Source organism: Nycticebus coucang, chromosome 3, assembly GCF_027406575.1.
Source record: "Nycticebus coucang isolate mNycCou1 chromosome 3, mNycCou1.pri, whole genome shotgun sequence".
Classification (NCBI taxonomy): Eukaryota; Metazoa; Chordata; class Mammalia; order Primates; family Lorisidae; genus Nycticebus; species Nycticebus coucang.
Genome location: NC_069782.1, coordinates 66,166,235 through 66,192,716, shown reverse-complemented (window position 1 = coordinate 66,192,716; position 26,482 = coordinate 66,166,235). Strand labels below are relative to the sequence as shown.

The following is a 26,482-nucleotide window of genomic DNA, read 5'->3' as shown; positions in this document are numbered from 1 at the left end:
CATAAACAGCAGTGGCAACTGCAACAAAAACATCCGGGCGTTGTGGCGGGTGCCTGTAGTCCCAGGTACTCGGGAGGCTGAGGCAAGAGAACTGACCTAACCCAAGAGCTGGAGCTTGCTGTGAGCTGTGATGCCAGAGCACTCTACCCAGGGCGACAAAGTTAGACTCTGTCTCAAAAAAAAAAAAAAAAAGGCAGCGCCTGTGGCTCAGTGGGTAGGGTGCTGGCCCCATATACCGAGGGTGGTGGGTTCAAACCCGGCCTAGCCAAACTGCAACAAAAAAAAGCAGGGCATTGTGGCGGGCACCTGTGGTCCCAGCTACTGGGGAGGCTGAGGTAAGAGAATCGCCTAAGCCCAGGAGTTGGAGGTTGCTGTAAGTTGTGACGCCACAGCACTCTGCCGAGGGCGATAAAGTGAGACTCTGTCTCTACAAAAAAAAAAAGAAGTGTTGAATTAAAAGCCATCCCCTTTCTTCTTTTCCATTAAAACTCCCCTAGTCCACTCAAAGTAGGGTCAAGGGTTGGAGGAAGCTTGCCCCTTCCTACCTCCAGGAACCAATTCTTGGGTCTTCCCTCCAAAATTCCATCCCTCTTACTTTGGGCTTGGGCATGGGCATGTGTCCTGCTTCTAGCTAAAAAGTAGCAGAGGTTGTTACTGGAGAGGTCTTTGGCAGTTGGGATGTGATGCCTGGAACTGTGGGAAACACATTGGGATGACAGACAAAACCACTAAAATTGGCAAAATAGAAGATGGATATAATATGGCTTGTTTTTTTGTTTTGAGACAGAGCCTCAAGCCTTCGCCCTGGGTAGAGTGCTGTGGCATCACAGCTCACAGCAACCTCCAACTCCTGGGCTCAAGCGATTCTCCTGCCTCCGCCTTCCAAGTAGCTGGGACTACAGGTGCCTGCCACAACGCCTGGCTATTTTTTTTTTTTTGGTTGTAGTTGTCATTTTTTTGGCAGGCTGGGGCTGGACCCGCCCACTCTGGTGTATGTGGCTGGCGCCTTAGCTGCTTGAGCTACAGGCACTGAGCCAATATGGCTTCTTTGTCCAGCCATGAGGCATCCAAACTTCTCATGGAGGGAGATAAACCTTTCCTGCGGGGTGGCTCCTGTGGCTCAGTGGGTAGGGTGCTGGCCCCATATACTGAGAGTGTCAGGGTGGAACCCAGTCCCAGCCAGCTAACACAGCAGTGGCAACTGCAACAAAAAATAGCTGGTGTTGGGCAGCGCCTGTGGCTCAAGGAGTAGGGCACCGGTCCCATATGCCAGAGGTGGCGGGTTCAAACCTAGCCCCGGCCAAAAACCAAAAAAAAAAAAAAAAAAAATAGCTGGCGTTGTGGTGGGCACCTGTAGTTCCAGCTACTCGGGAGGCTGAGGGAAGAGAATCGCCCTAGCCCAAGAGCTAGAAGTTGCTGTGAGCTGTGACGTTACAGCATTCTACTGAGGGCGACAAAGTGAGACGCTGTCTCAAAAAAAAACAACACTTTTCCTGCTGCTGGCAAGGCCAAAGGGGAAACAAGTGCTCACCTATGTTGCTGATGGGAAGCCATATGGTATAAGTCACCATGTAGAATTTGGCAATATGTCTCCAAATTATAAACATACAGATCCTGTAACCCAACAAGTCTACTTCTATGAATTTAGTCTCCAAATCTGTCCACAAGAAACAATGAAATACCCCAGTCATGCCTTGCCTTATCTTTTTTAATAAGAAACTTGGTGACAATCTGTAGTTTATTTAACAATCTATCAGGAGGAATAAAATAAACTACAGGACAGTCAAACAATGAAGGACTCTGCAAGAGTAAAAGTAATAAGGCAAATCTTTAGCCTATTATACCTTGGAATTATCCCCAAGGTATATTTGGTAAAAAGAGTTAGATGCACTGTCTAGGGTACACTTTGCTTCCACTACAAAAACAAAAAACTTTGGGTGGCGCCTGTGGCTCAGTCGGTAAGGCGCCGGCCCCATATACCAAGGGTGGCGGGTTCAAACCCGGCCCCGGCTGAACTGCAACCAAAAAAATTGCTGGGTGTTGTAGCGGGCGCCTGTAGTCCCAGCTACTCGGGAAGCTGAGGCAAAAGAATCCCTTAAGCCCAGGAGTTGGAGGTTGCTGTGAGCTGTGTGATGCCATGGCACTCTACTGAGGGCCACAATGTGAGACTCTGTCTCTACAAAAAAAAAAAACAAAAAACTTTAAGAATGAGTGTATGTATATATGCATCTATGTTTATAACAAACCAAGTTATCTCCAGAATGACTCAGAAGGCACAGGTTAAGCCCACCAGTGAGCTGGGGGGTAGTGGCAGAATGAAAGGGAAGCTTCTCAATGTGCTTTTTTGGCATTTATTTATTTATTTATTTATTTATTTTGCAGTTTTTGGCCAGGGCCGGGTTTGAATCCACCACCTCTGGTATATGAGGCCGGCGCCCTACTCCTTTGAGCCACAGGTGCCACCTGGTTTTTATTTTTATTTATTTATTTATTTTTGTGATTTTTTTTTTGGCCGGGGCTGGGTTTGAACCCGCCACCTCCAGCATATGGGACCGGCGCCCTACTCCTTGAGCCACAGGCATCGCCCTATTTATTTATTTTTGAGACAGAGCCTCAAGATGTTGCCCTGGATAGATCATAGCTCACAGCAACCTCAAACTCCTGGGCTCAAGCGAGTCTCCTGTCTCCGCCTCCCAAGTAGCTGGGACTACAGGTGCCCACCACAACTCCCGGCTATTTTTTGGTTGCAACCGTCATTGTTGTTTGGCAGGCCCGGGCTGGATTTGAACCTGCCAGCTCAGGTGTATGTATGTGGCTGGCGCCTTAGCCGCTTGAGCCACAGGTGCCGAGCCTGGTTTTTATTTTTTAACAAACAGGTTCTCTCTGTCACCCATGTTGGAATGCAGTGGCACTATCATAGCTCAATGCAGCCATGAACTCCTGGGCTCAAGCTATTTCCCCACCTCAGCCTCCTGAGTAGCTGGGACTATACACATGCACCACCATGCTCGGCTAAAATTTAAATTTTTTTTTTTAGAAGATGGGGTTCTCACTATATTGACCAACTTGTCTTAAACTCCTGGCCTCAAGTGATCATTTTTTTTTTTTTGAGACAATGTTACTATGTCACCCTTGTGGCACACAGCTGATAGCATCCTCAAACTCTTGGGCTTAAGTGATTCTCTTGCCTCAGCCTCCCAAGCAGCTGGGACTACAGGCACCAGCCACAACGCCTGGCTATTTTTTTGTTGTTGCCACTGTTGTTTTATAGCTGACCTGGGCTGCATTTGAACCCACCAGCCCTGGGGCATGTGGCCAGCACCCTGATCACTAAGCTACTAGCGCCAAGCCTCAAGTGATCCTCTTGCTTCTGCCTCTCTAATGTTGTGTCATATAATTATGTCATGTATTTCAAAAATAAAACCAAATCAAAATCATTCAACTAATGCCCTGTTTAAATTCCAAAAGGCAATAGCTGAGTCCAGCTGCACAGCATGTCCCACCCTGTCCCTGCCCCCAAGTACAACCTCCACTCTTCTTTAAACACTTTTAATCACCTGCTGGAAGGCAGCTAGAAGTATAGGCTGGCTCCTAGAGGGTGGTGGCTGACTCTAGGCCACGCTCATAGAAGTACCGGTGAGGGACACGGAGGCAGGTTCGAGGGCCTTCATTAAGGAAGTAGGAGGTGATCCTCCCAGCACTCTCCTGGTCTCCTACTGTTGAGTCCTCCCTGTGGGAGAGAAATGGTGGACAATGACCACTTCCAAGGGGAGTGGCCCTGCCAGACAAAGCTGAGCTGTGGCCACTGTCCCTGCCCACTGCACCCTTGGGATACCTACCACACAACATCTTCTGCCTCCTTCTCCAGGACAGCCATAGCTGTGCGCCAACTGAACCGGACAAACTGGGGAAAGCCGAAGACAGGTTCCACATGTTTCTTCAACCACGCTTTCGTCTTGGGATCTGGGGTGGGATGGACAACCATGACAGCCCCTGAGCCACACCATAATGTCCAAGCTCCTGGCCACACTTGTCTAAGGGTTTCTCCTGACTACTGGAGGTGCTTGCTGCCGTCTGAGGCACCTTCCAGGACCTTTACACAGGTAGATCCCTCCCACTCTCACCTGGTCAGGAGTTGCTCAAGGTGCAGTTTAAGGTAAATGCCTCTGAGACATCTCCCTGACTCCTGTTTAGTGCAGTCATTAAACCAACATTTGCTGGCATCAAGTTAATGCCCATCCTCTCCACATAGTCAGGAGTTCTCTGGGGACAAAGAAGTCTTTATCTTGCTCTCTGCTGTATCCCCAGGGATCAGCCCTGCCTGGCATGTACTAGCCACTTAAACACTGCATGATGCCAAAACTGCCTTTGGCCTGGGCCTGTTTTCCCTACTTTGGTCTCACCTGAGTTCACAGACTTGCTATGTGGCCCCACCCAATCGCCAGCCTCTCCCTGGGCCTCAGAAGGACCAGGAAGTTCCATTAAATCTTGAAATCTGCCCGTGTGTGTGTGTGTGTGCACACGTGTGCACACACAGTAGTTTGGGGGCTACACAATTATTCCTACTTTACAACCAAGGAGACTGAGCCTCATGTTGAGGCAAATACAATGAATTCAAGGTAAGATCACTAGACATGTGTAAGTGCCCTCCATTCCTGTTCCCTTCCCCTTAACAAAAGCCCACTTTGTATTTCAGTCTCTCACTTTGACCACAAGTTAGGAAATCTCAGAAAAAGCTCATTCCTGGTGATGTCAATGTTATTACCACGGTTTCTGCCTCAGAGCAGCTCCAGAGGCAGGCCGACTACCAGCTGCTCACCATTGGGATAGCCTGAGCCATAATCCGCATCAAAGTCCTGCAGTCTTTCCACAAACTGCCAGTTCCTCACGGCCTGGTCACGAGCCACCTGTGGACAGCATAAACACTTGCAATCTCTCTCCCCCATAGCAGTGATGTGTGTCCCCTGCCCAGGGGGATGCTGAGATGCCCATGGTGAAGATGGAGAGAAGGGGGCTGACCTTTGCACAGATGCTGGCAGCACTAACCACAGAGTACAAAGCATCTGCTTTGGCCTTTACTGTCACCTTGATCCCAGGAAAGCACTGCTGCAGCCGCTTCTGGTATGTTTCTGGCATCCCCACTGTGTCTACAAACACCTGCCATGGCAACAAATATATTCCTTCAACAAACATCTAGAAAAACAAGTGTGCCAATGATCCAGTCTCACAGCCTTGGCACTTGCTAGCTGGAATATTCTTCTCACAGATCATGCCAGGCTGGATCTTTCTATCAAGGGTCTCAGCTCAAATGTCACCTCCCACACAGGCTTTCTCTGGTCGTGCTGCATTCATTCTAAGACAGGTTCATCTACGAGCACCTATGGCATACCAGATGACATTCTAGGTGCTAAAGACAAGGCAGCAAACACACTAGACAAAAATGCCTGCCTTTGTGGAGTAGAAACCTTGGTGAGGTCACAGGCAAGAGAAAGGATGAGAAAGAATAGGGGAGAGTTGGGAAGGATTCTGATTTTATTTCATTTAATTAATTAATTTTTTTTTAAAGCACAACTTATTTTATTTTTATTTTTTGCAGTTTTGGCCAGGGCTGGGTTTGAACCTGCCACCTCCGGCATATGGGGCCAGCACCCTACTCCTTTGAGCCAGAAGTGCCATCCCATTTAAGTAATATTTTAAAGGAGATATAGTCTTGGCTCGGCACCAGTAGCAGAGTGGGTACAGCACCAGTCACCTACACCGAGGCTGGCAGGTTTGAACCCAGCCCAGGCCAGCTAAACAAGAACCACAACAAAATACAGCCTTGCATTGTGGCGGGTGCCTGTAGTCCCAGCTACTGGGAGGCTGAGGCAAGAGAATTACTTAAGGAGTTTGGGGTTGTTGTGAGCTGTGATGCTATAGCACTCTACCTAGGGCAACATAGTGAGACTCTGTCTCAAAAAAAAAAAAAAAAAAAGAAATTAGGGTCTCACTTTGTTGCCCTAGAGTATAGTGGCATGATCACAGCTAGCTGCAGCCTCGAACTCCTAGGCTTAAGCCATGCCCCTGTCTCAGCCTCTAGAATAGCTGGAACACCAGGCTGCCCTGCCATACCTGTTTTTCTTTTTTTCTTATTTTTTAGCAAAGGGATCTCACTATGTTGCCCAGGCTGGTCTTGAACTTCTGACCTCAAGCAATCCTCCTGCCTCAGCCTCCCAAAGTCCTGGGATTACAGGGATGATTACTGGTGCTAGCTGTGTATTGTGGTGGGTGCCTGTAGTCCCCGCTACTTGGGAGGCTGAGGCAAGAGAATCACTTGAGCCAAGAGTTTGAGGTTACTGTGAGCTATGACAGCATAGCACTCTACTGAGCATGACAAAGTGAGACTCTGTCTCAAAAAAAAAAAAAAAATTTGTTTTTTTTTTAATGGTGCTGAGGAAGGTTCAGGGAGGATCTCTCTCAAGGTGGTGATATTTGAATAAAGGCTTGAAGGAGAGATAATGAAATGAACAGTATGGGGATCTAGGAGAGTCCTCAAGGCAGTGGGAACAGCCAGTACAAAGGCCCTCAGGTGGACCACCTTGACAATGCTGGATAGTAGTATGAAGGCCTAGGGCTGGAGGAAAGAAATGAGGTCAAGGAACTGCTGGAGGCAAGTACTGTCTCTGCAGCAGTTATTATTTTCAGCTTTGTTTGCCAGCTCACCATCTTTCTCCCCACCCTAGGCCTTGAACCCCTAAGGTTGGGGCTCATGTCTGTCTACCCCAGTCACTATATTACCAGCTGTGTATTTCAGGACTGGGCTTTAGCCACCTCCTCAGCAAGGCCTCCCCTGCTACAATCCCTATTTCGAATTTACTTCCCCTCTTCTCTCAATACATTTTGTTCTTTGACTCTGAGCACTGGATGCAATGCTGGTTTATGTTTTCCTCGGGTAATTTAATCGCACTCTCATCCATTTGGCTGTGAATTTTCCCAATGTAATTTCTACTGTGAAAATCTACTGTGATCAGAAAATTAAATGTCAAGATTTACATTTCATTGCACAGCACCCATGACTCAGTGGGTAGGGCGCCAGCCCCATATACTGAGGGTGGCGGGTTCAAAAGCAACCCTAGCCGAATTGCAACAAAAAAATAGCCAGGCATTGTGGTGGGTACCTGTAGTCCCAACTACTCAGGAGGCTGAGGCAAGAGAATCTCCTAGGCCCATGAGTTGGAGGTTGCTGTGAGCTGTGTGATGCCACAGCAGTCTACCAAGGGCAATAAAGTAAGACTCTGTCTCTATAAAAAAAAAAAAAAAAAAATTTACATTTCAAAAATATAACCATCTGGGGCGGCACCTGTGGCTCAGTGGGTAGGGCAGTGACCCCATATACTGAGGGTACCGGGTTCGAACCTGCCCCGGCCAAACTGCAACAAAAAAATAGCCAGGCATTTTGGCAGGCGCCTGTAGTCCCAGCTATTCCGGAGGCTGAGACAAGAGAATCACCTAAGCCCAAGAGCTGGAGGTTGCTGTGAGCTGTGATGCCACAGCACTCTATCAAGGGCAACACAGTGAGACTCTGTCTCAAAATAAATAAATAAATGAATAATAATAATAATAATGATAGCCATCTGCTGCTGTGCGTGGAGCAGATTGAATGGGATGGGGCTTGGTGGGGGCAGAGAGGAAGCTGAGTGGGTATCCAGGGAGAAGGGGATGCCCTGCTAGGACAGAGGCTGTGGGGAGGTAGACAGATGAGAGATTTGTTCAGAATGCTGAGCCTTTAGGATACGGGTAGAGATTAGACAGAGATAGGGCTGGGGGCTTACACCATGGTCCTTGGTGGGGCTCACAGGAATAAGAAATCAACGGCAGCAATGAATATACCTGAGGCACTCCAGAGGTATCTGGCTCTGAATCTGCTCATTGTGCTTTTTTGCCATTTTATCCTGTGATGATCAAATGGGGGGAAATCCAAGAGTTAACTCACCTGGGAGACTTTCACGCCCTTGTCCAATGCATACTGTATCAGCGCAGTAGCTGTATCATGGGACAGGGAGTTCAGGTTGTATTTGACCCTGGAGTAGGAACAGAGCCCAGTTAACCCCATTCTAAGCACAGAGCCAGCGCCAGCCCATGCCAGCTGCCCCTACTCACAGCTCCTCCCAGGAACCCCTCACCGGCCAAGCATGCTGGTAGAGATGAGGTTTGGAGACAGCACGTCCAGTGCCCAGCCCACAAAGTCCCCGTCTTCCTCTATTTTCGCAAAGAGCCTGTTCCGCTCACTCTCCGACAGGGTTTTTGAGTCTGGGAGGAAAGTTGAGAGAAGGGGTGCAGCTCCTAGTTCCTGCCCCCTCCAGTTCTCATTTGCCTCTGCACATGCCCAGAAACCCCTTCCCCAGACGTACACCCCAGGCTTACCTGCCACTTTCAGGGCTTCCAGATCTGCGAGGTGGAACAGAGGGCAATAACAGATGGCATAGACCATTGGGCCTGGAGAGGAGAGGCATCGAATTTCCGGGGGTGAGACTTCAACCAAGAAGCCCATGAAAGCTGCCGCCCCTGAAGCCATGGGCATCACATGCCCATCCCCTCCCTTGCCTCCCATTTCAGTGCTACTTGCTTCCCCCGTAACACGACCCTGCCCCTGGCCCTGGGGACGCACCCAACACAGGACCCCGGCCCGCTTCATCGACGCCCAGGACGCAAGGCTCCTTGAGGCACACTGAGGGCACCGGCGAATTCAGGCGACAGCGGCCGGTATTGTCATTCTCCAGCTCGCTGAGATCCATGCCGCCCCCAAGGTCTACAGAAGCAGGTCCTGGCACGCTTTTTCCGCGGGCCCCGCAGCTGTGCTCGTTCTAGACCAATCAGCGAGCAGATACGCCCTAGCCTCTCCCGCCGTCTTCGTCATTTGAGCCGACAACACCGCGCTGCCTCCTGGGACTTGTAGTCTGCAAGGGCGGCTGTCCGAAGCTGCCTCCGAGGACTCGGGTGGGCGGGGTCTCTCCGCAAGGTCCTGAGGCCCTGAGGCCCCACCAGCCCAGGCTGTTGGGAAGAGAGGGAATGGAACCGGACACAAACTCAGCTGTTGGAGGGCCTAGAAGGTCAAATACACCTACACTCCCAGTACACTGGTCTCCTTATCCTTGGGTCCCTGTTCACCACCTGGGTTCTGGCCCTTTACTCACGGTCCCTGCACCTCCAGGCATTTAAGCCCCCTGGAATAGGTATCCCCGCTTCCCTTGGACTCAGGCCCAAACTCCTTCCTCTGGTCGCTCCCTAGGACTCCCAAACCCACCAGGATTATGCTTCCAACTCCCTCTCTCATTGAGGCCAAGCGTCTCTTACCCGCAGTGGAGATTCCAGACCTTTGCAGACTTCTGCTGGGGTCTCCGTCCACCTCCACCATGCAGCTCATTCCTCTCAACTCAGGTTTCATCCCATCCTCACCCCTACATCTTACTCCCACTCTCCCCATCTTTCCGAGGCTCACGCTCCCCAGACCCTTCCACTCCTCTCACCGTACCTCTCCTATTCCCTGGGTTCAGCGGAGCTCAAGTTTTCTGCCTGTGGTTTCAGCCCATCATCAGGCTCACTCCCCTTCCCTCCTTTTCTTCCTTTATCCTCAGATATCGGATAAAGGAAGGGGCTCACTTCTTTTGACTCAGTTTGCTTCTCCCTCACCAGCCTCAAGTCCTACCTAGACTTAAGGTCCCATTTCTCCCTTTCCCATCCTCCCCTCACACCCACTGCTTTTCCTCTTTCCCGGCCCAGCTGGGACTCTGGGCCAGGGACCTGCCAGTCGACCTGACCAGCCTCCTCTGCGCCATTGTCTTACCCGGGCTCAGGGCCTCCAGTCGCAGTCCATCGGCTTGCACGATGTACAATCTTGTTGCCGACAGGGCCGTACCTGGATCAGGTTCTCACGGTCCATGAACACAGGTCCAGGAGCTGTGCCTACCACCTGGCGGCTGCGCTCCTGCTTGCCCAAGTCACAGAGACAGCGCCACTTTCCCCATGGGCCAAGGATGGAGTTCTCCACCTCTAGAAATAGAGGGCCTAGATGAAGACCCACATGAAGGGGATGGAAGGGACCTTTCTAGGGAAAAGGACAAACATACTAACAAATAACAACAGGTCATATTTGCTGAACTTTGCCTCCGCGCCTGGCACCTGCCACAGCTTATCCCATTTTAATCTTTCTATTAGTGTTAGGTAGAAAACAGATCTAGAGAGAGTAAGCTACCCTTCTAAGCTCACACATCTGGTGTGTGGCCTAGAGGGACTGCAAATTGACACTTCCAATCTATGCCAGCCTGCCCATTTGGGAGTGGAGCAGAACACCTGTGGTGCCCACCACCCAAAGCAGACTCCTGTCTTCAGGGACATGATCTTTGTGTATACAGCCACCATTTGGCCAACAGGGCTGTCAGGTGGTAGATTAAATAACACAATTAACATAATACAGGTCCTTAAATCCCCTGGCACTGTGCTAGCATGTAAAACAAAAACAACTACGATCACTTATTTAAATCAGCTACAACTTCTTGAGGACTCACTGGAAGGTCTTTACAGTACTGTTCACTGAATCTCTCTACTCCCCTTCCAGACAAGTGTTATCCTAACTTTACAGCTCATAAAGCCTTGACATCCTTTGTTCCATCTCTAGTCAGGTCTCTGTCACATTTTACTGGTTTCTTTCCCTTCCTCTGTCAGGCCTTTAGGCCTTGGCACTTACTGGTCCCTCTCCCTGGTGTGCTGTTTCATCAGATCTTTTTGTTTTGGGCTTTTGCTTGTCGTTCCTGTTGCAAGAGTTGCTTATCTTCTTTGGCCTGGCCTCTCTGACTTTGCAAGCTGATCCATCCCCTTCATTCTGTCTCAGCCTTTCCTAGCACCTATCCATGAGTTTATGGAGATGTCCCCTTTGGTGGGTTTTTATTGCCTGTCACCACCCCCCCCTCTTCCCCTGTGAGCAGCTTAAAGGCAGTATTTTTTTTTTTTTTAATTTACAGATGAGTAATAAACTGAGCCTCAGACAAAAGTAACCAGCCCAAAGAGATGCTGCCCAGTGCAGGGATAGGCAGAGATTTGAAGTCCCTTGGAGGAGAGTGTGTTTGCAGCCAGCTGGCGAAGTAGGGCAACGAGGCACCTTCCAGCACCATCCTCGCCACTTGTAGCTTACCCTTTTGTCGCTGCTGCCTCAGCTGCTCCCAGGTGTCACCTTCGCCCTGCTGGCCGAAGTACTGGTAGTCCAGGGAGAATTGGGCAGGGGTAGCCAGCAGCCGGAGCATCAGAGGCAGCAGCAGCAGCGCCGCCTGGCTCCGGGCCATGCCTGACTCCAACCGCCCCTCAAGCGCTCCAAGACAGAGTCGCGCGCGGAGTCCGTGGAGCCCACACTACCCCCGCGGGCCTATGCAGTGATCTGGGCCTGCGGCTGCTCGTCTACCCCAGCCGTCCGCAGACGCATAGACCGGGCCGCTCGGCTTCCCCTGTCGCAGGCGCAGTGGACCCGGCCGCTCCATCCGCTCCCCCCGCGCCCTGCGCGTCTTGGTTCCGGCCGCGCCTAAAAGGCTGGGCAGCCTAGGGCGCACTTGGCGCTGAGAACGCGGGTCTACGTGTCTGGTCGTCCGGGTGTCCGGTCTCTGCCCACGCAGGTATGGACACACCAGTGCACTTGGCTGGGGAGTCCTCTCTTCCAGCAGTTCCAGCCCTATGCTGACCTCATCGCCGGCCGCCTTTGTTTTCCATATGCCGTAGTGGCCTCATTTGTCCTTGAGGGGGAAACTGAGGCCACCGCCATGGCTTACAGGCCGGATCGCCGGGCTCCCCGCCCCCTGCTCGCGGGGGCCTTGCTTTCTCCTTCTGGACTCGGGGCTTGCGCCACCACGCTCTGGCTGACTCGCTAATAGGATGCTGGTGGCAGCGCCTGGGTCACTCACGCTCTGGTGAGGAGAGTGGGTTTCTGGCAGCCAGTGGGTTTCTGGCAGCCTCCGGGCCGCGTAAACCTCACACCGGGAGGGGGAGGGTTAGTGCTGTCGTCTCCGCCATTCAGACTCAGTAACCAGGCCCAGCACGCCGCGTGACCTTGGAAAGGGAGAACAAAAGGTCTTTCTTGGCACTCTGACCGGGCTGGGGTCTCAGCTTTCAGTTATGTCCTCCGGCAACGCTCACGTCGGCAAGCCTGCCCCTGACTTTAAAGCCACAGCTGTGGTGGATGGCGCTTTTAAGGAGGTGAAACTGACAGACTACAAAGGTAAGGGCCACCTGGAGTTGGCCGTGCTGAGGGTGGGGCCCACGCGTTAGAGGGGCTGAGTCCTAACTACTCTTCCATTTCCTTCCTCCCCAGGGAAATACCTTGTCCTCTTTTTCTACCCGCTGGACTTCACTTTCGTGTGCCCCACGGAGATCATAGCTTTCAGCGATCATGCTGAAGACTTCCGGAAGCTGGGCTGCGAGGTGCTGGGGGTCTCTGTGGACTCTCAGTTCACCCATCTGGCTTGGTATGAGTGGGAGCCGCGAAGAAAGGGAGGGAATATGTAGCTAAACCCTTACCATAGAATCTGAGCTGTGTGGCTTTGTGGACAGCCATTGCTCCAACTCCGGGCCTCCCTTTCTTCATCCGAAAAGAATGTATATTGACACCCAAGCCCTGAACTGATGACAGTAATTAGTATTTGGCAACTATGTTGCATGGCACATAGAATTGCAGATGCTTTATCTCAGTTCTCAGGAGGAAGGCTCTGCTGCCCTATTTCACAAAAGTAGAAACTCCAGTTCATGGTTGTGAAGGGCTGGGCCCCATGACATAGTCAGAGGAGGATGGAGACTCTTAATACAGCCTAAGTGATGACAGTGGTCACCAGCACATGTGAAGCCACTTAGTGTGAGCTGCAGCCCTCTAACTAGTCTTCCCAGCTGTGGAGAAACAGCCCTTGCACCCACCCCAGGGTGGGGTGGGTGGGGTTTCCAGGGTCCTGCTCTAAAGCCTCTATCTCTTGCCTCCAGTCCTTATCACACTAGGGCCCACAGGGTGAAAACTGTACTGTGCTAGGCATTACGAGGTCCCAACCCAGTTTTTCCACCTCCAGGATCAACACCCCCCGGAAGGAGGGAGGCCTAGGCCCCTTAAATATCCCTCTGCTTGCTGATGTGACTAGAAGCTTGTCTCACGATTATGGCGTGCTCAAAGAAGATGAAGGCATTGCCTACAGGTACTATGAGACCCTCAGTCCAGCTCAGGGAGGCCCCATCTGCAGGATAAGACCACTCTGGGACCCCCAGCCCTATAGTGGTCTCTTCTCTGGCCCTGATAATGGGACCCACCCAGCTCCTCACTGTGAATGCTGATGTCTTCAGGGGTCTCTTTATCATCGATGGCAAGGGTGTCCTTCGTCAGATCACTGTTAATGATTTGCCTGTGGGGCGCTCCGTGGATGAGGCTCTGCGATTGGTCCAGGCCTTCCAGTACACTGATGAGCATGGGGAAGGTGAGCAGATACATGTGTTCACATGTATACATACTCAGCCCCTCTGTCACTTATACGAACATTCACTGCCTGCCCTATTACCCAGGATGGATGTTAGCACCTCAGGGAAGTTTCTGGTCTGGTGGAGGATACCCCAGTACACAGGTTGGGGAGCTGGGAGATACCATTGATACATAGAAGGCATTTGAAATGCATGTCCCAAGTCAGGCTTGAATAATGTTAGTTGGATCAGAGTACCTTCTCTTATGGAGGAGAGGGTCTGACTATAGGCTTTTTTTTTTTTTTTGGTTTTTGGCCGGGGCTGGGTTTGAACCCACCACCTCTGGCATATGGGACCGGCGCCCTACTCCTTGAGCCACAGGCGCCACCCAGGCTTTTTTTTTGGAGACAGATTCTCACTTTGTCACCTCCTGGTGGAGTGCTTTAGTGTCACAGCTCACAGCAACTTCAGACTCTTGGGCTAAAGCAATTCTCTTGCCTCAGCCTCCCAAGTAGCTGGGACTACAGGCACCCACCACAATACCCGACTATTTTTAGAGACAAGGTCTCTACTGTAACTCAGGCTGGTCTCGAACTTGTGAACTCAGGTGATCTGCCCACCTTGGCCTCCCCGAATGCCTGAGCCACCAGGTGCAAGTGCACTCACAGCCTTTTTTTTTTTTTTTTGTAGAGACAGAGTCACACTTTTATGGCCCTCGGTAGAGTGCCGTGGCCTCACACAGCTCACAGCAACCTCCAACTCCTGGGCCTAAGTGATTCTCTTGCCTCAGCCTCCCGAGTAGCTGGGACTACAGGCACCCGCCACAACGCCCAGCTATTTTTTGGTTGCAGTTTGGCCGGGGCTGGGTTTGAACCCACCACCCTCGGTATATGGGGCTGGCGCCTTACCAACTGAGCCACAGGCGCCGCCCAGCCTTTTTTTTTTTGAGACAGAGTCTCACTTGGTCACCCTCTGTAGAGTTCTATGGCTTCACAGCTCACACCAACCTCAAACTCTTGGGCTTAAGCGATTCTCTTGCCTCAGCCTCCCCAGTAGCTGGGACTACAGGAGCCTGCCACAAGGCCTGGCTATTTTTAGGGATATGGTCTTGCTCTGGCTCAGGCTGGTCTCAAACCTGTGAGTTCAGGCATAGTCCCAGCTAATCAGGAGGCTGAGGCAAGAGAATCGCTTAAGCCCAAGAGTTTTGAGGTTGCTGTGAGCTGTGATGCCATGTACTCTACCGGGGGTGACAAAGTTAAGACTCTGTATTTTGTTTTTGTTTTTGTTTTTTTTTTTTGAGACAGAATCCTACTATGTCACCCTCAGTAGAGTGCTGTGGTATCACAGCTCACAGCAACCTAAAACTCTCGGGCTTAAGCGATTCTCTTGCCTCAGCTTCCCCAGTAGCTGGGACTAAAGGCACCTGCCACAACGCCCGACTATTTTTTTTGTGTGTGTGTGTGGCTTTTGGCCGGGGCTGGGTTTGAACCCGCCACCTCTGGCATATGGGACCAGCGCCCTACTCCTTGAGCCACAGGCGCTGCCCACCGACTATTTTTTTTTTTTTTTTGCAGTTGTCATTGTTGTTTTAGCTGGCCCGGGCTGGGTTTGAACCCACCAACTTTGGTGTATGTGGCTGGTGCCGTAACCACTCTACCGAGGGCCATAAAAGTGTGACTCTGTCTCTACAAAAAAAAAAAAAAAAAAAAAGGCTGTGAGTGCACTTGGCCATGGGTGCCAAGCCTTTGTGTGTGTGTGTGTGTGTGTGTGTGTGTGTGACAAACTCCAGTAGGGCTGAGGTTGAAGGGGAAAGGTGGGATTAAAGGATCTAAAAAGAAATTAAAGAATGGTGGGCACAGTGGCTCACACCTCTAACACCAGCACTTTGTGAGGTGGGAGGATCAGTGGAGGCCAGAAGTTTGAGTTCAGCCTGGATAACATAGGAAGACCTCATTTCTACAAAAAATAAGAAAATTATGCTGGGTGTGGAGGTGTGAACCTGTAGGCCCAGCTGCTAAGGAGGCTGAGGCAGGAGGATTGCTTGAGCCCAGGAGTTTGAGGTTGCAGTGAGCTAGGATTATGCCACTACATGCTTGCCCAGGCAAAAGAGAGAGACCCTGTCTCCAAAAAAAACAAAAAAGGTAAAAGCTGGAAAAATGTCAACTAGAAAATACTCCTTAGCTGGGCATTGTGGTGGGTGCCAGTAGTCCCAGCTACTCGGGAGGCTGTGGCAAGAGAATCACCTAAGCCCACGAGTTGGAGGCTGCTGTGAGCTGTGATGCCATGGTACTCTGTGGAGGGCAACAAAGTGACTCTGTCTCTTTAAAAAAAAAAAAAAAACAACACACACACACACACACACACACACACACACACACTCCTGGGCAGCGCCTGTGGCTCAAAGGAGTAGGGGTCCAGCCCCATATGCTGGAGGTGGGGGGTTCAAACCCACAAACCCAGCCCCGGCCAAAAACCGCAAAAAAAAAAAAACACTCCTGCTACCCTTAGAGGGATTCTCCCAATATGCAAGTTTTTTGTTTTTTTTTTTTTTGTGGTTTTTGGCCTGGCTGGGTTTGAACCCGCCACCTCCAGCATATGGGATCGGTACCCTACTCCTTGAGCCACAGGCGCCGCCCCTGCAAATTCTTTTTTTCTGTTTTTAGAGACAGTCTTACTTTGTCACCACTTGGCGTCACAACTCACAGCAACCTCCAGCTCCTGGGCTTAGGTGATTCTCTTGCCTCAACCTCCCCAGTAGCTGGGACTACAGGCGCCCGCCACAACGCCTGGCTATTTGTTTTGGTTTGGGTAGGGCCTATTGGAACCCACCACCCTCGGTATATGGGGCTGGCGCCCTACTCACTGAGCCACAGGCGCCGCCCAATATGCAAGTTCTTAAGCCTGGACCTCATGCAACTCAGACTCTTGTTTTCCCTTGCTTACCCCTCACCTTGACTATGGGGCTGTGTCTTCCCACAGTCTGTCCCGCTGGCTGGAAGCCAGGCAGTGACACAATCAAGCCCAACGTGGATGACAGCAAGGAATATTTCTCTAAGCACAACTAGGCTGGCGGACGGAGAGTGACCTTGTGCTCTTGGCCCCTATGCGTAATCCTAGCTGGGTTCCCTGGGCTGAGCCAGAAAAGGCTGGACCTGCCCCTCCAAACTCCACAATCCCTGGAGGCTAGGCCAAGGTCTTCTCATGGCTCCACCTGGAAGCTGGAGAATAGTGACTCCATCCAGCCTGGCACAGGCCGAAGTAATCAATAAAATAGTAGGGACAGATGTGAGTCTGTTTTGGTGTGCTTTGTCCTGGCGTCCTGCCCCTGCTCTCCGCTCTGTTCTGAGAAAATGACGCTGTACTTACTTTTGTTCACCACAAGGTGGTAGCCTTGCCCCATGCACACTGCTTACTTAACTCTGGCCTGAAGACAGCTTCCAAGGGGAAGGGTGTTTGCCCCTTGCAGGGAGCATGTCCCTGGATACCCTACAATCTTGAAGCCTGGCGGCGCAAGGCAGCACCTACACTCTGCCATCAGCCAGCCTGGGTTCAAATGCCATTTAAAAACTGATCATCGGGTGGTGCCTGTGACTCAGTGAGTAGGGCCCCGGCCCCATATACCGAGGGTGGCAGGTTCAAACCCGGCCCGCGCAAACTGCAACAACAACAAAAAAAAACTGATCATCAGTGGTTAGGGCGCCGGCCACATACACCAGGGCTGGTGGGTTTGAACAGGTCCGGGCCTGCTAAACAACAATGAAAACAACAACAAAAATAGCCGGGCGTTGTGGCGGGCTCCTATAGTCCCAGCTACTTGGGAGGTTGAGACAAAAAGAATCGCTTAAGCCCAAGAGTTTGAGGTTGCTGTGATGCTACGGCACTCTACCCAGGGCAACGTAATAACAGTCTGTCTCAAAAACAAACAAGAACTACACACCCAAATCCCCATGGAAGTTAAAGAAGATAAAATATGTGAAGCTCAGAGTCCAGCCCCTGTGGAGTCCCCAGTTACTAGGATGGCTTCCTGGGGCTGCAAGGAATCCAGCTAAATCCAGTATACAGGGAAGAGGGTGGAAACTTAGTCCTAAGAGCAGAACCAAGCCTAAGGGTCTAAGCCATGTGCAGTTCCTGTTGTGAGCACTGTCCTATCCCAGGCTGAAACGAGGGGTGAGGGTTAGCCTAGAAGTGGCTAGTGGCAAGTGGCTTTACCACTCTGAATCCCTATTTCCTTTCAAAAGACAGCTGATAATTTTCATTTAATCCAGAGACCAACAATTAATATCTCTACCCAGCCTATTTTCCTCTAACCACACACTTCTCCTTGGGAATTTAATCTATACTCCTCCCAGGCCACTGCCTAATCACTGTCGACTTTATCCATTCTGTCGTGGTTCACTTCATTTCCAGATACACTGGCTTCTTGCTGTTCTTTCCTAAGTTGATATTGTTCTGGCCACAGGAACTTTGCACTTCCTGTTACCCACTTCTCAGGACTTTCAATCATTCAAATCTTTTGGAAAGTTGCCTCATTACAGGTCTATGCTCCTATTCCTTCCTGCAAGGCAGCCTCCCCTTGCCCCCTCACTACCACCTGGACTTTTTTCTTCTCTTCCTAGCACTTACCCACCACCTCCTTGTTTATTGTCTGTTTGCAGTGGTCTAGGCTGTGTCTCCAGGGCCTGGTGGTTCAGGATTTTATAAATTAATTCATGAAGTGTCTTTGGCTTGGCTTCTCCGCCTGTTTTTCTCAGCTGTTTTGAGGGCTTCCAGCTCCGAGGCCGGCCAGAACCCATGGGACGTACCAACCACGTCCTGCCCCCACGACCCATAATTCCTAGGTTTGGGGGAGGGAGCCCTGCGCCAAGACTGGGGCGGCGCCCAGAGGCCGGAGAAGCCGACCCGGCAGGACCAGACCTGGCAGTCGCCCCGCTTTGGGCCTGGCACCGGGGTGGGGAAACTTGGCAGGCGGGCACCGCCCTTCCTGGCGGGGGAGGGGTTCGCGTCAACAACGACGCAAAGGTAGCAGCAACCCTGAGTCCGGCTTGGGTCAGACGCAGGGGGCGTGGGCGCGCCGGGGCCCAGGCGCCGGCCTGGGTAGGGAGGCATGGGGGTGGCTCCCGGAGCCTGGGAGTGCGTCCCGCCCACCGCGGGCGCTCTGGACCCAAGCCTGGGGCTTTCCGGGCCCGAGAAGCCGCCCGCTCGGGAAAATCCCAACCCCCTTCCCGGCGCCCCGGCCCTGCCCGGCAGAGCGGGGGAGGGGATTCCCGGAATCTGCCCAGAGACCGCAGTCGCGTCACTGGGCAGAATCGGCCCATATATGGGCAACTCTTCCGCTGCGTCAGCGGGGAAAGCCCCGGTGCGAGAGGGCGGGCGGGGCCGCGTCTGCGCACTTGCGTCTCGCTTTGGGTCGCGGTCCCTGGGTTACTGGGCGACTGGACAGCGTCCCACGCGGGTACCTTCGAACCCAGGAGATCAGTGGACTTGGACTCCCTGGCTGAAACCACAAGATGCCTAAACAGAGCTGGCGAGGGTGAGGGTGGGAACACGTACAGGAGCAAGGCACAAACAGCAATGAAGGGGGGGCGGAAGTACAGGGCTTTCCTCCCTCCGCCCGCTCGGCTTGGAAAAAAAGACAACAGAAATTAATAACCATTTTTTTTTTTTTTTACTTAAATAGATTCAATAAAAAGTCAGAACAACAAACGCACACACACACACACGAACACATCTTAAACTCTTTAGAGACCAAGTGCGTGTTTCTTCTCCACACTAAGGTGCAGAGGGGGGAGGGCGGGGGCGGGGGTGCCCTCCCCAATGTCCCCGGGGGTTCGAGTACCAGGGCGGCGGGGCCAGCTCCGCCGCGATCGCCCCCTCTTCCCCTCCCTGTTAAATACACAAATATATTATATTCAATATGAATCTAGTCTGTTTCCAGCAGAAAAAACATACAAAAAAACGTGGAACCGGGTGGGGACTTGTAAACGTCGAGATGGAAGGACTGGGCGCAGAGCGAGCGGGCCAGAGTCCAGTGTGTTTTGCGGCGCCCCAAAGCCCCACGGCAGATGCCCACCGTCTGCCTCTTTGCCCCCAGTGGGAGGCATGCGCCCAGCCGTCCAGGCTTGGGGTGTCCGTAAGGAGAGGAGGGTAGGCGCTCAGAAAGCATGTCCCTTGACCCCGAGCAGCAGCTGGCAGCCGTTGCTGACATGGGTCATGACCTTCTGTTTGAGCTGGGCCACCTGCTCCCGGAGGAGGCCGGCAGTACTCGACAGCCCGGCGTTCTCGGCCTTGAGTGTCTTCACCTTGTCCTCCAGGCGCGCGATGCGCTCCAGCTTCCGCTTCCGGCACTTAGTGGCCGCCAACCGGTTCCGCAGCCGTTTGCGCTCCACTTTGATGCGCTCCTGGTCTTCCATGTTGATGGGGGATACAGGCGGCGTGGCATCGCGACTGCGCGCCTCTGGCACCGTCTGCGGTTCCTCCTTGAAGGTGGAGGCGCTACGGCCTAAGCCTAACTGTGCCGGATGGCCGCCCGCGAAGGGCGGCGCGTGAGGGAGGTAGCTGATGGTGGCCGTCGGGTATGAGCTCCCGGTCCCGACGGCAGCTCCGGCGCTTCCCGAGGACGCAGAAGCTGGGGAGTAGCTGCTGAGGTTGGTGTAGACGGGAGGAGGCTCCGGGCCGCCGTAGACGCCCCCGGGCCCGGCTGGGGGCCCCCCGCTGGCGCCCAGGGACACGTTGGGGGGTGTCACGTGGTTCATCTTGTGCAGGTCGTCCAGAGCTTTGACAAAGCCGTCAGCAAAGCCCTCCTGCTCCTCTGTGACACCGCCCCCTGTACCCCCTGCACCTCCGCCGCTGCCACCGCCGCGGGGGTAAAAGTACTGTCCTGGGGGTGTGGGCGTCGTCGTGATCACGCCGTTGCTGTTGGGGACGATTAGGCGCTCCAGTTCCGATGAGGCAAGCTTGAGCGACGCGCCCGTGTCCGATCCCTGACCGGAAAAGTAGCTGCCGCCACCACTGCCCTCCGGGCCTGGGCCCCGCGCTCCGGGCGCCTTGAGACTCCGATAGGGGTCGGCCAGGTTGAGCGCCAGGCTCGGTTTCAGGAGTTTGTAGTCGTGTAGAGAGAGGCTGCCAGGGGCCCGGCCATATCCCGTCGCTGGGTATGAGTCGTCGTGGTAGAAGGGCTGTTCCATTTTAGTGCACATCCGGGCGGCCCGGGCGGTCTGGGGAGGGTCCCTCCGAGGCCACCCCGGGCCTGGCTGCGGCGAGCGGCGCGGTGTCTGGCGGGACTGGGTGTCTGCTCGTGCGTTCTCAGGGGCTGGCACCCGCTGGGAGCAGCTAGCGGGCAGCTGTGAGCGAAAGATGTGTCCGGCTCCCCAAGCCCCTCTCGCCCTCTCTGGCGCCCTCGCTTTCTTGGCGTCGCTTCCTCCAGCTCCCCACTCCCAGATGGCTCCAATACTGGCCTGGCCGCCCTCAAGGTCCCAGCCGCTCAGCCAGAGCCACACGCCTTTATACTTGCGTTGTCAGCTGCGGAAGTGCGCTCGGATTGGCCGCCGCCAGAGCCGGGCCCCTGCGCCCCCCTTCTCAAGCGTGGGGAAGGGGAGGAGGCGGCTCACGTCACTGTCAGGAAGCGCGTGTCCTTGTAAACAGCGGCCACGGGCCCAGTGGCTCGACAGGACTGCAGGGGGAGGGGTTCAAGGGACCTCGGGATACGGTGGAAGGAGGTTCTGAGGGTTCCAAGGCATGAGTGAGGGGTTTCAGGGAGGGCGATGAGCTCCGCAGAGTACAATAGGATGGATACCAAGACTTGGTACAGAGCAAGTGGGATGTTCCCAGGGTGTACACGGAAGGGCCTGCAAGAGGGGTTGAAAGGCTGACAATACACTGTGAACACACACACACCCCCCAAAGTAGGAAATAGATTCTTAAGCAGGGTAAGTTGGGAGGGGTAAGGAGACACATGACCCAGGAATTGACTGGTGGTCCCAGGCCCAGTGAGGTTGAGGGATCGGAATTTTCAAGGAGGGAGGAAGGGAGAGATCAAAAGGCTTCAGGGGGCGGGGCTACAGGGCAAATTAAGCAGGAAATAAGAAGGGGTCCCGATGTCCAGAGGAGAGTCTGAGCATCCCCCTCATTAGGGGGAAGAAGGAATTAAGGAAATCTAGATAAGTACACAGTAAGTGCCCTGAGGTACAGTGATCAGAATAAATATGTAGGGTAGAAGATGGGGATGTCTGTTAGAGTTTGGGGATCACTAGGGTCTTCTGCAAAGCCCAGAGGAAATAGGTAGAAGGGTAGAACACTCCTTCGGAGCTGAGGACATTGGCAGGAGAATACCCAGTTGAGACGTGAGGAGGGGGCTTTGAAGATCTTGGGGACCCGAACTGTTGTATCTTCCATGACTAGCGCTCACCCTCGTAGGTGACTTCCTAAGTACCTGTATACTCTATCCCCCAACTCAAAACCCTCTCCAAGTGACCCTGGGCTTGCTCGACACTGTGTCGGCTACTGGAATCTGGACCCAGCCCGATGGCCCGGGTGCGGTCGCCTAACTCCACTCCCTTCCTTTGAAACAGGCTGAAGAAAGAGCACACCAGGACAGGAAGTGTAGCAATAGCCCCGGGAGCAGGAGCCCGGCCTGACTCCGTCACAAGGATCCTATGGGACAGTGAGCCCCGCCCTGGGTCCAGCTGCATCCTGCACCTCTGAAGAGGAACCTCAGCTTGCGATCCGGGCGGAGGCCCGGGTGCTTCCAGCCAGCCCAGCCGCAGAGGCCTCCACCCACTGTCCTCTCCCCCCAAGCAATGGTTCCGCCTGTGGCGATCGCAGTGAACTGCCAGGCGGGGAGCCTGGGGACTGTTCCATTGGCCTGATGCAGGGGGACTAGCGCAGAGCTGGGCCTGGTCACTATGGCAACAGGCGGGAGCCCGCCGGCTGGACTGGGGGCAGGGCGGCCCCTGGAGTCTCTCCCCGACGCCCATATTAGGGCACAGGAAGGGGTGGGACCAGAGCTGTCCTGGGGCTAGGAGCCGGGAGCCGGAGTATCTGCCAGGTCCCAGGGCGCGCCCGGGCCCCCGGATGGCTAGTCCCGACCAGCCCGGACCGCCGCCCCCGGGGCCCCCACGGCCTCCTGGCCTGACCCCGCCCTGCCACTCTGGGACTGCGTCCTGCCAGGCCCAACCCGGCCCGACCCAGCCCGGCAGGTCCCCGCCTGCCCGCGGGCCTGGGTCGGACTTCGCCCCTGGACGAACCGGGCGTGGAGGGGGCGTGCCGATGCCTCCAGGCACCCCTGGCGCCTAAGCTGGCTGGCAAGTCTACTGCCTACTCCCTCAGGTGGGGGTGCCTTTCCCTTCTGCAAGGAGGTCTGAAGCTCCTTCCTCCACACCACTAGGAGTTGAAGGTACCCCTCCCTCACTCTTGTGGTTCAGGAGCCCCACTCTTGTTTTAGTCTGAGGGTCCCCTGGATCTTACCCAGAAAGGACTCCCTTTCCCTCCCCAGAGTTTCTCCCCTAATCAGAAAGGACCTGAAACCCAAAGCCCCTTCCGCAGGAAAGGCTAGGTGGAGGTTTAAATGGTGAGGCTTCTAAGCTATTTGGGTATGAGCCACCAGAACAAGAGGTGACAAACCCAGTCTCTCTTTCTCAGCTTCCCAGGCCTCTGCCTTCTCAGAGATGGAAATTTCTGTAGGGTAGAGAAAGGCTGGTGGACGAGCTCTGTGAGGCAGCACAGAGCTCACAAAGTGCAGAGGAGAGAAGGAAAATGAAACAGGCAAAAAAGAAACTGAGCTATATGGGGGTAAGGGGAAGTCCAGCAGAGCAGCCGCTTTGTGGAGGAAGATCCCAGAAGTTGGGGGCATCTCGTCTTTGGTGGGTTCTGGTGACCCCTAAATGTCCCCTTCCCTGTTCCCCTTGCTTGAATGGTTCTCCCCAGCCCCAGACTCAAGGGAGATTCCAAAGACTGCTAAGTCTGGCGGGCACACTGCCAGGCCTGTGTCTCCGGCCCAGGCTAATAACTGCAGCTGACATCTGGCTGGCCCGCGGGGGCGCAGTGGACAGCCTTGTGGGGGCTGGGAAGGACAGGCTGGAGGGTAGCACCTTGAGCAGCCAATTTGTAGGTCCCACGGGCCAGGAGGCCACAGTAAGTCTGTCACAATGCCAAAGCTGATCATGCCACAGGGGAGTCCCAGAGAGGGTCCAGAGGGAGGGCAAGGGCTGAAGAAAGAAGAGTGGGTGTATGGTAGGTAGCAAGGGCACACAGCAGGGAGGGATGTCCAGAGAGACAAATGGGTTCAGGGTTAGCGTCATGCAGACAGACAGTGAGATGCAGAGACACTTAAGATAGGCAGACAGGCTGAGAAATAATTATTATTTTAATAGCTAACACTTATATGTGAGCCAGGTACTCTTCTAAGTGGTTTACATAAAATAAATCATTGGCTGGGCGGCGCCTGTGGCTCAGTAGGTAGGGCGCCAGCCCCATATACTGAGGGTGGCAGGTTCAAACCCGGCCCCGGCCAAACTGCAACCAAAAAATAGCCGGGCGTTGTGGTGGGCGCCTGTAGTCCCAGCTGCTTGGGAGGCTGAGGCAAGAGAATCGCTTAAGCCCAGGAGTTGGAGGTTGCTGTGAGCTGTGTGTGGCCACGGCACTCTACCGAGGGCCATAAAGTGAGACTCTGTCTCTACCAAAAAAAAAAAATAAATAAATAAATCATTGGCTGCTTTGAACAAACAGTAAAATGCACACTATTGAGATTCCCCCCCACTTTTTTTTTGGTAAAAACCCAGCCTGGCAGGTCTCTGTATGTTGCCCATGCTTGTCCCAAACTCCTGGATTCAAGCAATCCTCCTGCCTCAGCCTCCCAAATACTGAAATTACAGATGTGACTCCCAGTCTGGATCCCCATTTAACAGATGGAAAACTGAGGCACAGGCAACTAAGGAACTTGCCAGGTGTCCCAAAGGTATAACTCCAGCTGCCTGGTTCAGAGCATTAGCCACTATACTGTGGGTAATCACAATAGACTGACTTTATGCAGTACCAAATGCTTGCCAAGTTCTGCAGGCCCATTTGCGAAGGGTCTCCTTTAACTTGGAGAAAAATGGAAATTGGAAGTGGGCACAGGGAGTGGGCACTGGTCTTTGTGGGCTGGCCAGCATGTTGGAGTGGGATTGCTTCATGTACTTTGCATGGGTGTTTAAGCAGGGGGTGGGGATTGGGCCATCCAGGGAGGGCGGGGGCCCAGCCAAGCTGGTACAGCTGGTTCCAGGCCCCTGCCAGTCTCACCTTTGTGGCCTGGGCACCACCCCCTCATGCCGCCCCACTGGCGCCAGGCCTGTCCATGAGGAGGGTGCGAGGGTAGCCCCCTCCCCTGCCTGGCTGGAGCACCCAGCCTGGCAGCTGGGTATGGTTCAGGCCTGTGCTGTAGACCAGCGTCTGGCTGAGCATTGAGCAGTTGGTGCCCAGTCTGACTCTGACATCCCAGGGGGCTGGGGGCAGGATAAGGAGGAAGTTCATCCACCCCCACCTGCAAGTCTCTATGGGGCTTTTGGCCTTGGCATGAGGGACTTCTCCTTCTTATAAATAGCCTGGTGACCCACCCTCCCTGCTGGCCCCACTTACTGGTGGGGCCCTCACCAGGAAACTGGGCCGGGGGCTGCCCGTGAGTCAGCCAGTGGGCAGGCCTGGGCAAGAACCCACAAGTCACAGCACCCAGCCTCCTGCGTCCCTGCCCCTGGGTGTGGACTGGTGGCTGGGCAGGAAGAGGCTGAGAATCACAGGAGCCCTCCCCCCCCCCCCCAGGAACTCCTAGCCTGCCCGCCACTTCCCTCTCCCACCTCTGTGGTTTGGGGGTCCCTCATCCCCTCACCTGAGAGGAAGCTACTGGGTTTTCTTGGAAGCAGAAAGGGGAGATTCTTCCTGTCCAGGCTGACTTGGCTGGGCATGGGGGAGGTTTCCCAGGAAGCTGCTGCTGTCCTTGACACTTATGTGTCTTGGGGGGCACAGAGACCTGGGTGCCCCTGTGACAGTGACAGGGGACCTGGTGAGAAAGCAGGCTGACACCCTAGCAGGAGCTGAGGCTGCTGAGCTGGGCCTCTTAGGGGAAGTGGCACATAGCAGGGAGGGAGGGAAGTAGGGGTGATGTTTAGGGAAGTGCCCGGATCTTGGCAGGGTGGCAGAGACAGGTTGGGAGTCCAATGTCCCCCCGACCAAACCATAGCAAGGTCCTGGGGACCAAGTGTGTGGCTGGCCTGTGATTGTGCATGAGGCCTGTCTCAGTCCATGTGTGTGTGTTGGCCCAACCTTGCCAGGATGTGGGACCTATCTGTGAAAGGTTCTGTCCTGCTTTGTGCATATGCATGAGGGTAAGTGTGTGTGTGTGTGTGTCCTATGGGATCGGTTGCATGTATCTGGCCTATACACATTCATGTAGGTTGTTTTGGAGTTCATATGGCCAACCTATTTCTGTTTAGTGTATACATATATTTGTGTGTGTGAGATCTGTGGCTTGCCTGTATGTGTGTGTGTACAATCTGTGAGAGGTCTGTGTGTGCGCGCATGAGGGAGAAGAGGTCTGTGGCTGGCATGTGTGTGTGTGTGAAGTCTGTGTGAGGTCTGTGGCTTGCCTGTGTGTGTTCTGTGGCTGATTTGTGTGTATGTGTGTGTTTTAGAGAGAGCTCTGTGGCTGGTCTCTGTGCATGCGCCTGCATGCGAGTGTTACCGGGTTATGTCAAGGTGTCCATGCCAATATGTTTATTAGTGTCCCCCTGGGTGTGACTGTCTGGCCAGATTGTATCTGTGAATGTGTCAGTTTGTCTGTCTGCATCTGCCCAATCTATTGGCAGCTCCAACATTTCTGTGTTCCTGGTGAGGAAGTACATCTTGGTGGTCCTTGGAAAACCTCCAATGTGTGTGCAATCGTAGTGGGGGTGGAGTGACTGGGCTCTCAGTCATAGCATGTACATGTCTTCTCTGTGCACAAGCTTATGTTCGTCTCTCTTGCCTCTGAGTATCTTCTTGAGTTGGGGATCCTGCATGTGCA

At 53.6% G+C, this 26,482-nt stretch overlaps 4 protein-coding genes across 4 annotated transcripts; 1 reads left to right on the top strand and 3 right to left on the bottom strand.

The window, feature by feature from the left end:
* Positions 1-1,779: 1,779 nt before the first annotated feature.
* On the bottom strand, positions 1,780-8,788 carry RNASEH2A (ribonuclease H2 subunit A). The gene is made up of 8 exons (XM_053585071.1): positions 8,648-8,788; positions 8,404-8,475; positions 8,163-8,289; positions 7,973-8,060; positions 5,020-5,157; positions 4,820-4,907; positions 3,840-3,963; positions 1,780-3,730 (listed from the first exon to the last, which is right to left on the bottom strand). Exons 1-8 carry the CDS (start codon positions 8,772-8,774, stop codon positions 3,592-3,594), a joined length of 903 nt encoding a protein of 300 aa, XP_053441046.1. The 5' UTR covers positions 8,775-8,788; the 3' UTR covers positions 1,780-3,591.
* A 111-nt stretch (positions 8,789-8,899) lies between these two features.
* THSD8 (thrombospondin type 1 domain containing 8) lies at positions 8,900-11,318 on the bottom strand. The gene is made up of 3 exons (XM_053585084.1): positions 11,168-11,318; positions 9,824-10,029; positions 8,900-9,030 (listed from the first exon to the last, which is right to left on the bottom strand). The coding sequence occupies exons 1-2, from the start codon at positions 11,313-11,315 to the stop codon at positions 9,830-9,832; spliced, it is 348 nt and encodes a 115-aa protein (XP_053441059.1). The 5' UTR covers positions 11,316-11,318; the 3' UTR covers positions 8,900-9,030; positions 9,824-9,829.
* A 174-nt stretch (positions 11,319-11,492) lies between these two features.
* Positions 11,493-16,736, top strand: PRDX2 (peroxiredoxin 2). The gene is made up of 6 exons (XM_053585075.1): positions 11,493-11,639; positions 12,127-12,238; positions 12,332-12,485; positions 13,074-13,196; positions 13,342-13,472; positions 16,432-16,736. Exons 2-6 carry the CDS (start codon positions 12,136-12,138, stop codon positions 16,515-16,517), a joined length of 597 nt encoding a protein of 198 aa, XP_053441050.1. The 5' UTR covers positions 11,493-11,639; positions 12,127-12,135; the 3' UTR covers positions 16,518-16,736.
* A 2,356-nt stretch (positions 16,737-19,092) lies between these two features.
* JUNB (JunB proto-oncogene, AP-1 transcription factor subunit) lies at positions 19,093-20,942 on the bottom strand. Its single transcript, XM_053585068.1, has one exon. It carries the CDS (start codon positions 20,646-20,648, stop codon positions 19,605-19,607), a length of 1,044 nt encoding a protein of 347 aa, XP_053441043.1. The 5' UTR covers positions 20,649-20,942; the 3' UTR covers positions 19,093-19,604.
* Positions 20,943-26,482: the final 5,540 nt, after the last annotated feature.

Coding starts and splice junctions, on each gene's coding strand:
- RNASEH2A (XM_053585071.1), bottom strand. CDS start 8,774: ATGGATCTCAGCGAGCTGGAGAATGACAATACCGGCCGCTGTCGCCTG. Junction 4,908..5,019: donor CTGCCAGCATCTGTGCAAAG/GTCAGCCCCCTT, acceptor TGCTGTCCACAG/GTGGCTCGTGACCAGGCCGT. Junction 3,964..4,819: donor TGGCTCAGGCTATCCCAATG/GTGAGCAGCTGG, acceptor ATCCCACCCCAG/ATCCCAAGACGAAAGCGTGG.
- THSD8 (XM_053585084.1), bottom strand. CDS start 11,315: ATGGCCCGGAGCCAGGCGGCGCTGCTGCTGCTGCCTCTGATGCTCCGG. Junction 10,030..11,167: donor GAGGCAGCAGCGACAAAAGG/GTAAGCTACAAG, acceptor CTCTATTTCTAG/AGGTGGAGAACTCCATCCTT.
- PRDX2 (XM_053585075.1), top strand. CDS start 12,136: ATGTCCTCCGGCAACGCTCACGTCGGCAAGCCTGCCCCTGACTTTAAA. Junction 12,486..13,073: donor CAGTTCACCCATCTGGCTTG/GTATGAGTGGGA, acceptor TTCCACCTCCAG/GATCAACACCCCCCGGAAGG. Junction 13,473..16,431: donor CACTGATGAGCATGGGGAAG/GTGAGCAGATAC, acceptor GTCTTCCCACAG/TCTGTCCCGCTGGCTGGAAG.
- JUNB (XM_053585068.1), bottom strand. CDS start 20,648: ATGTGCACTAAAATGGAACAGCCCTTCTACCACGACGACTCATACCCA.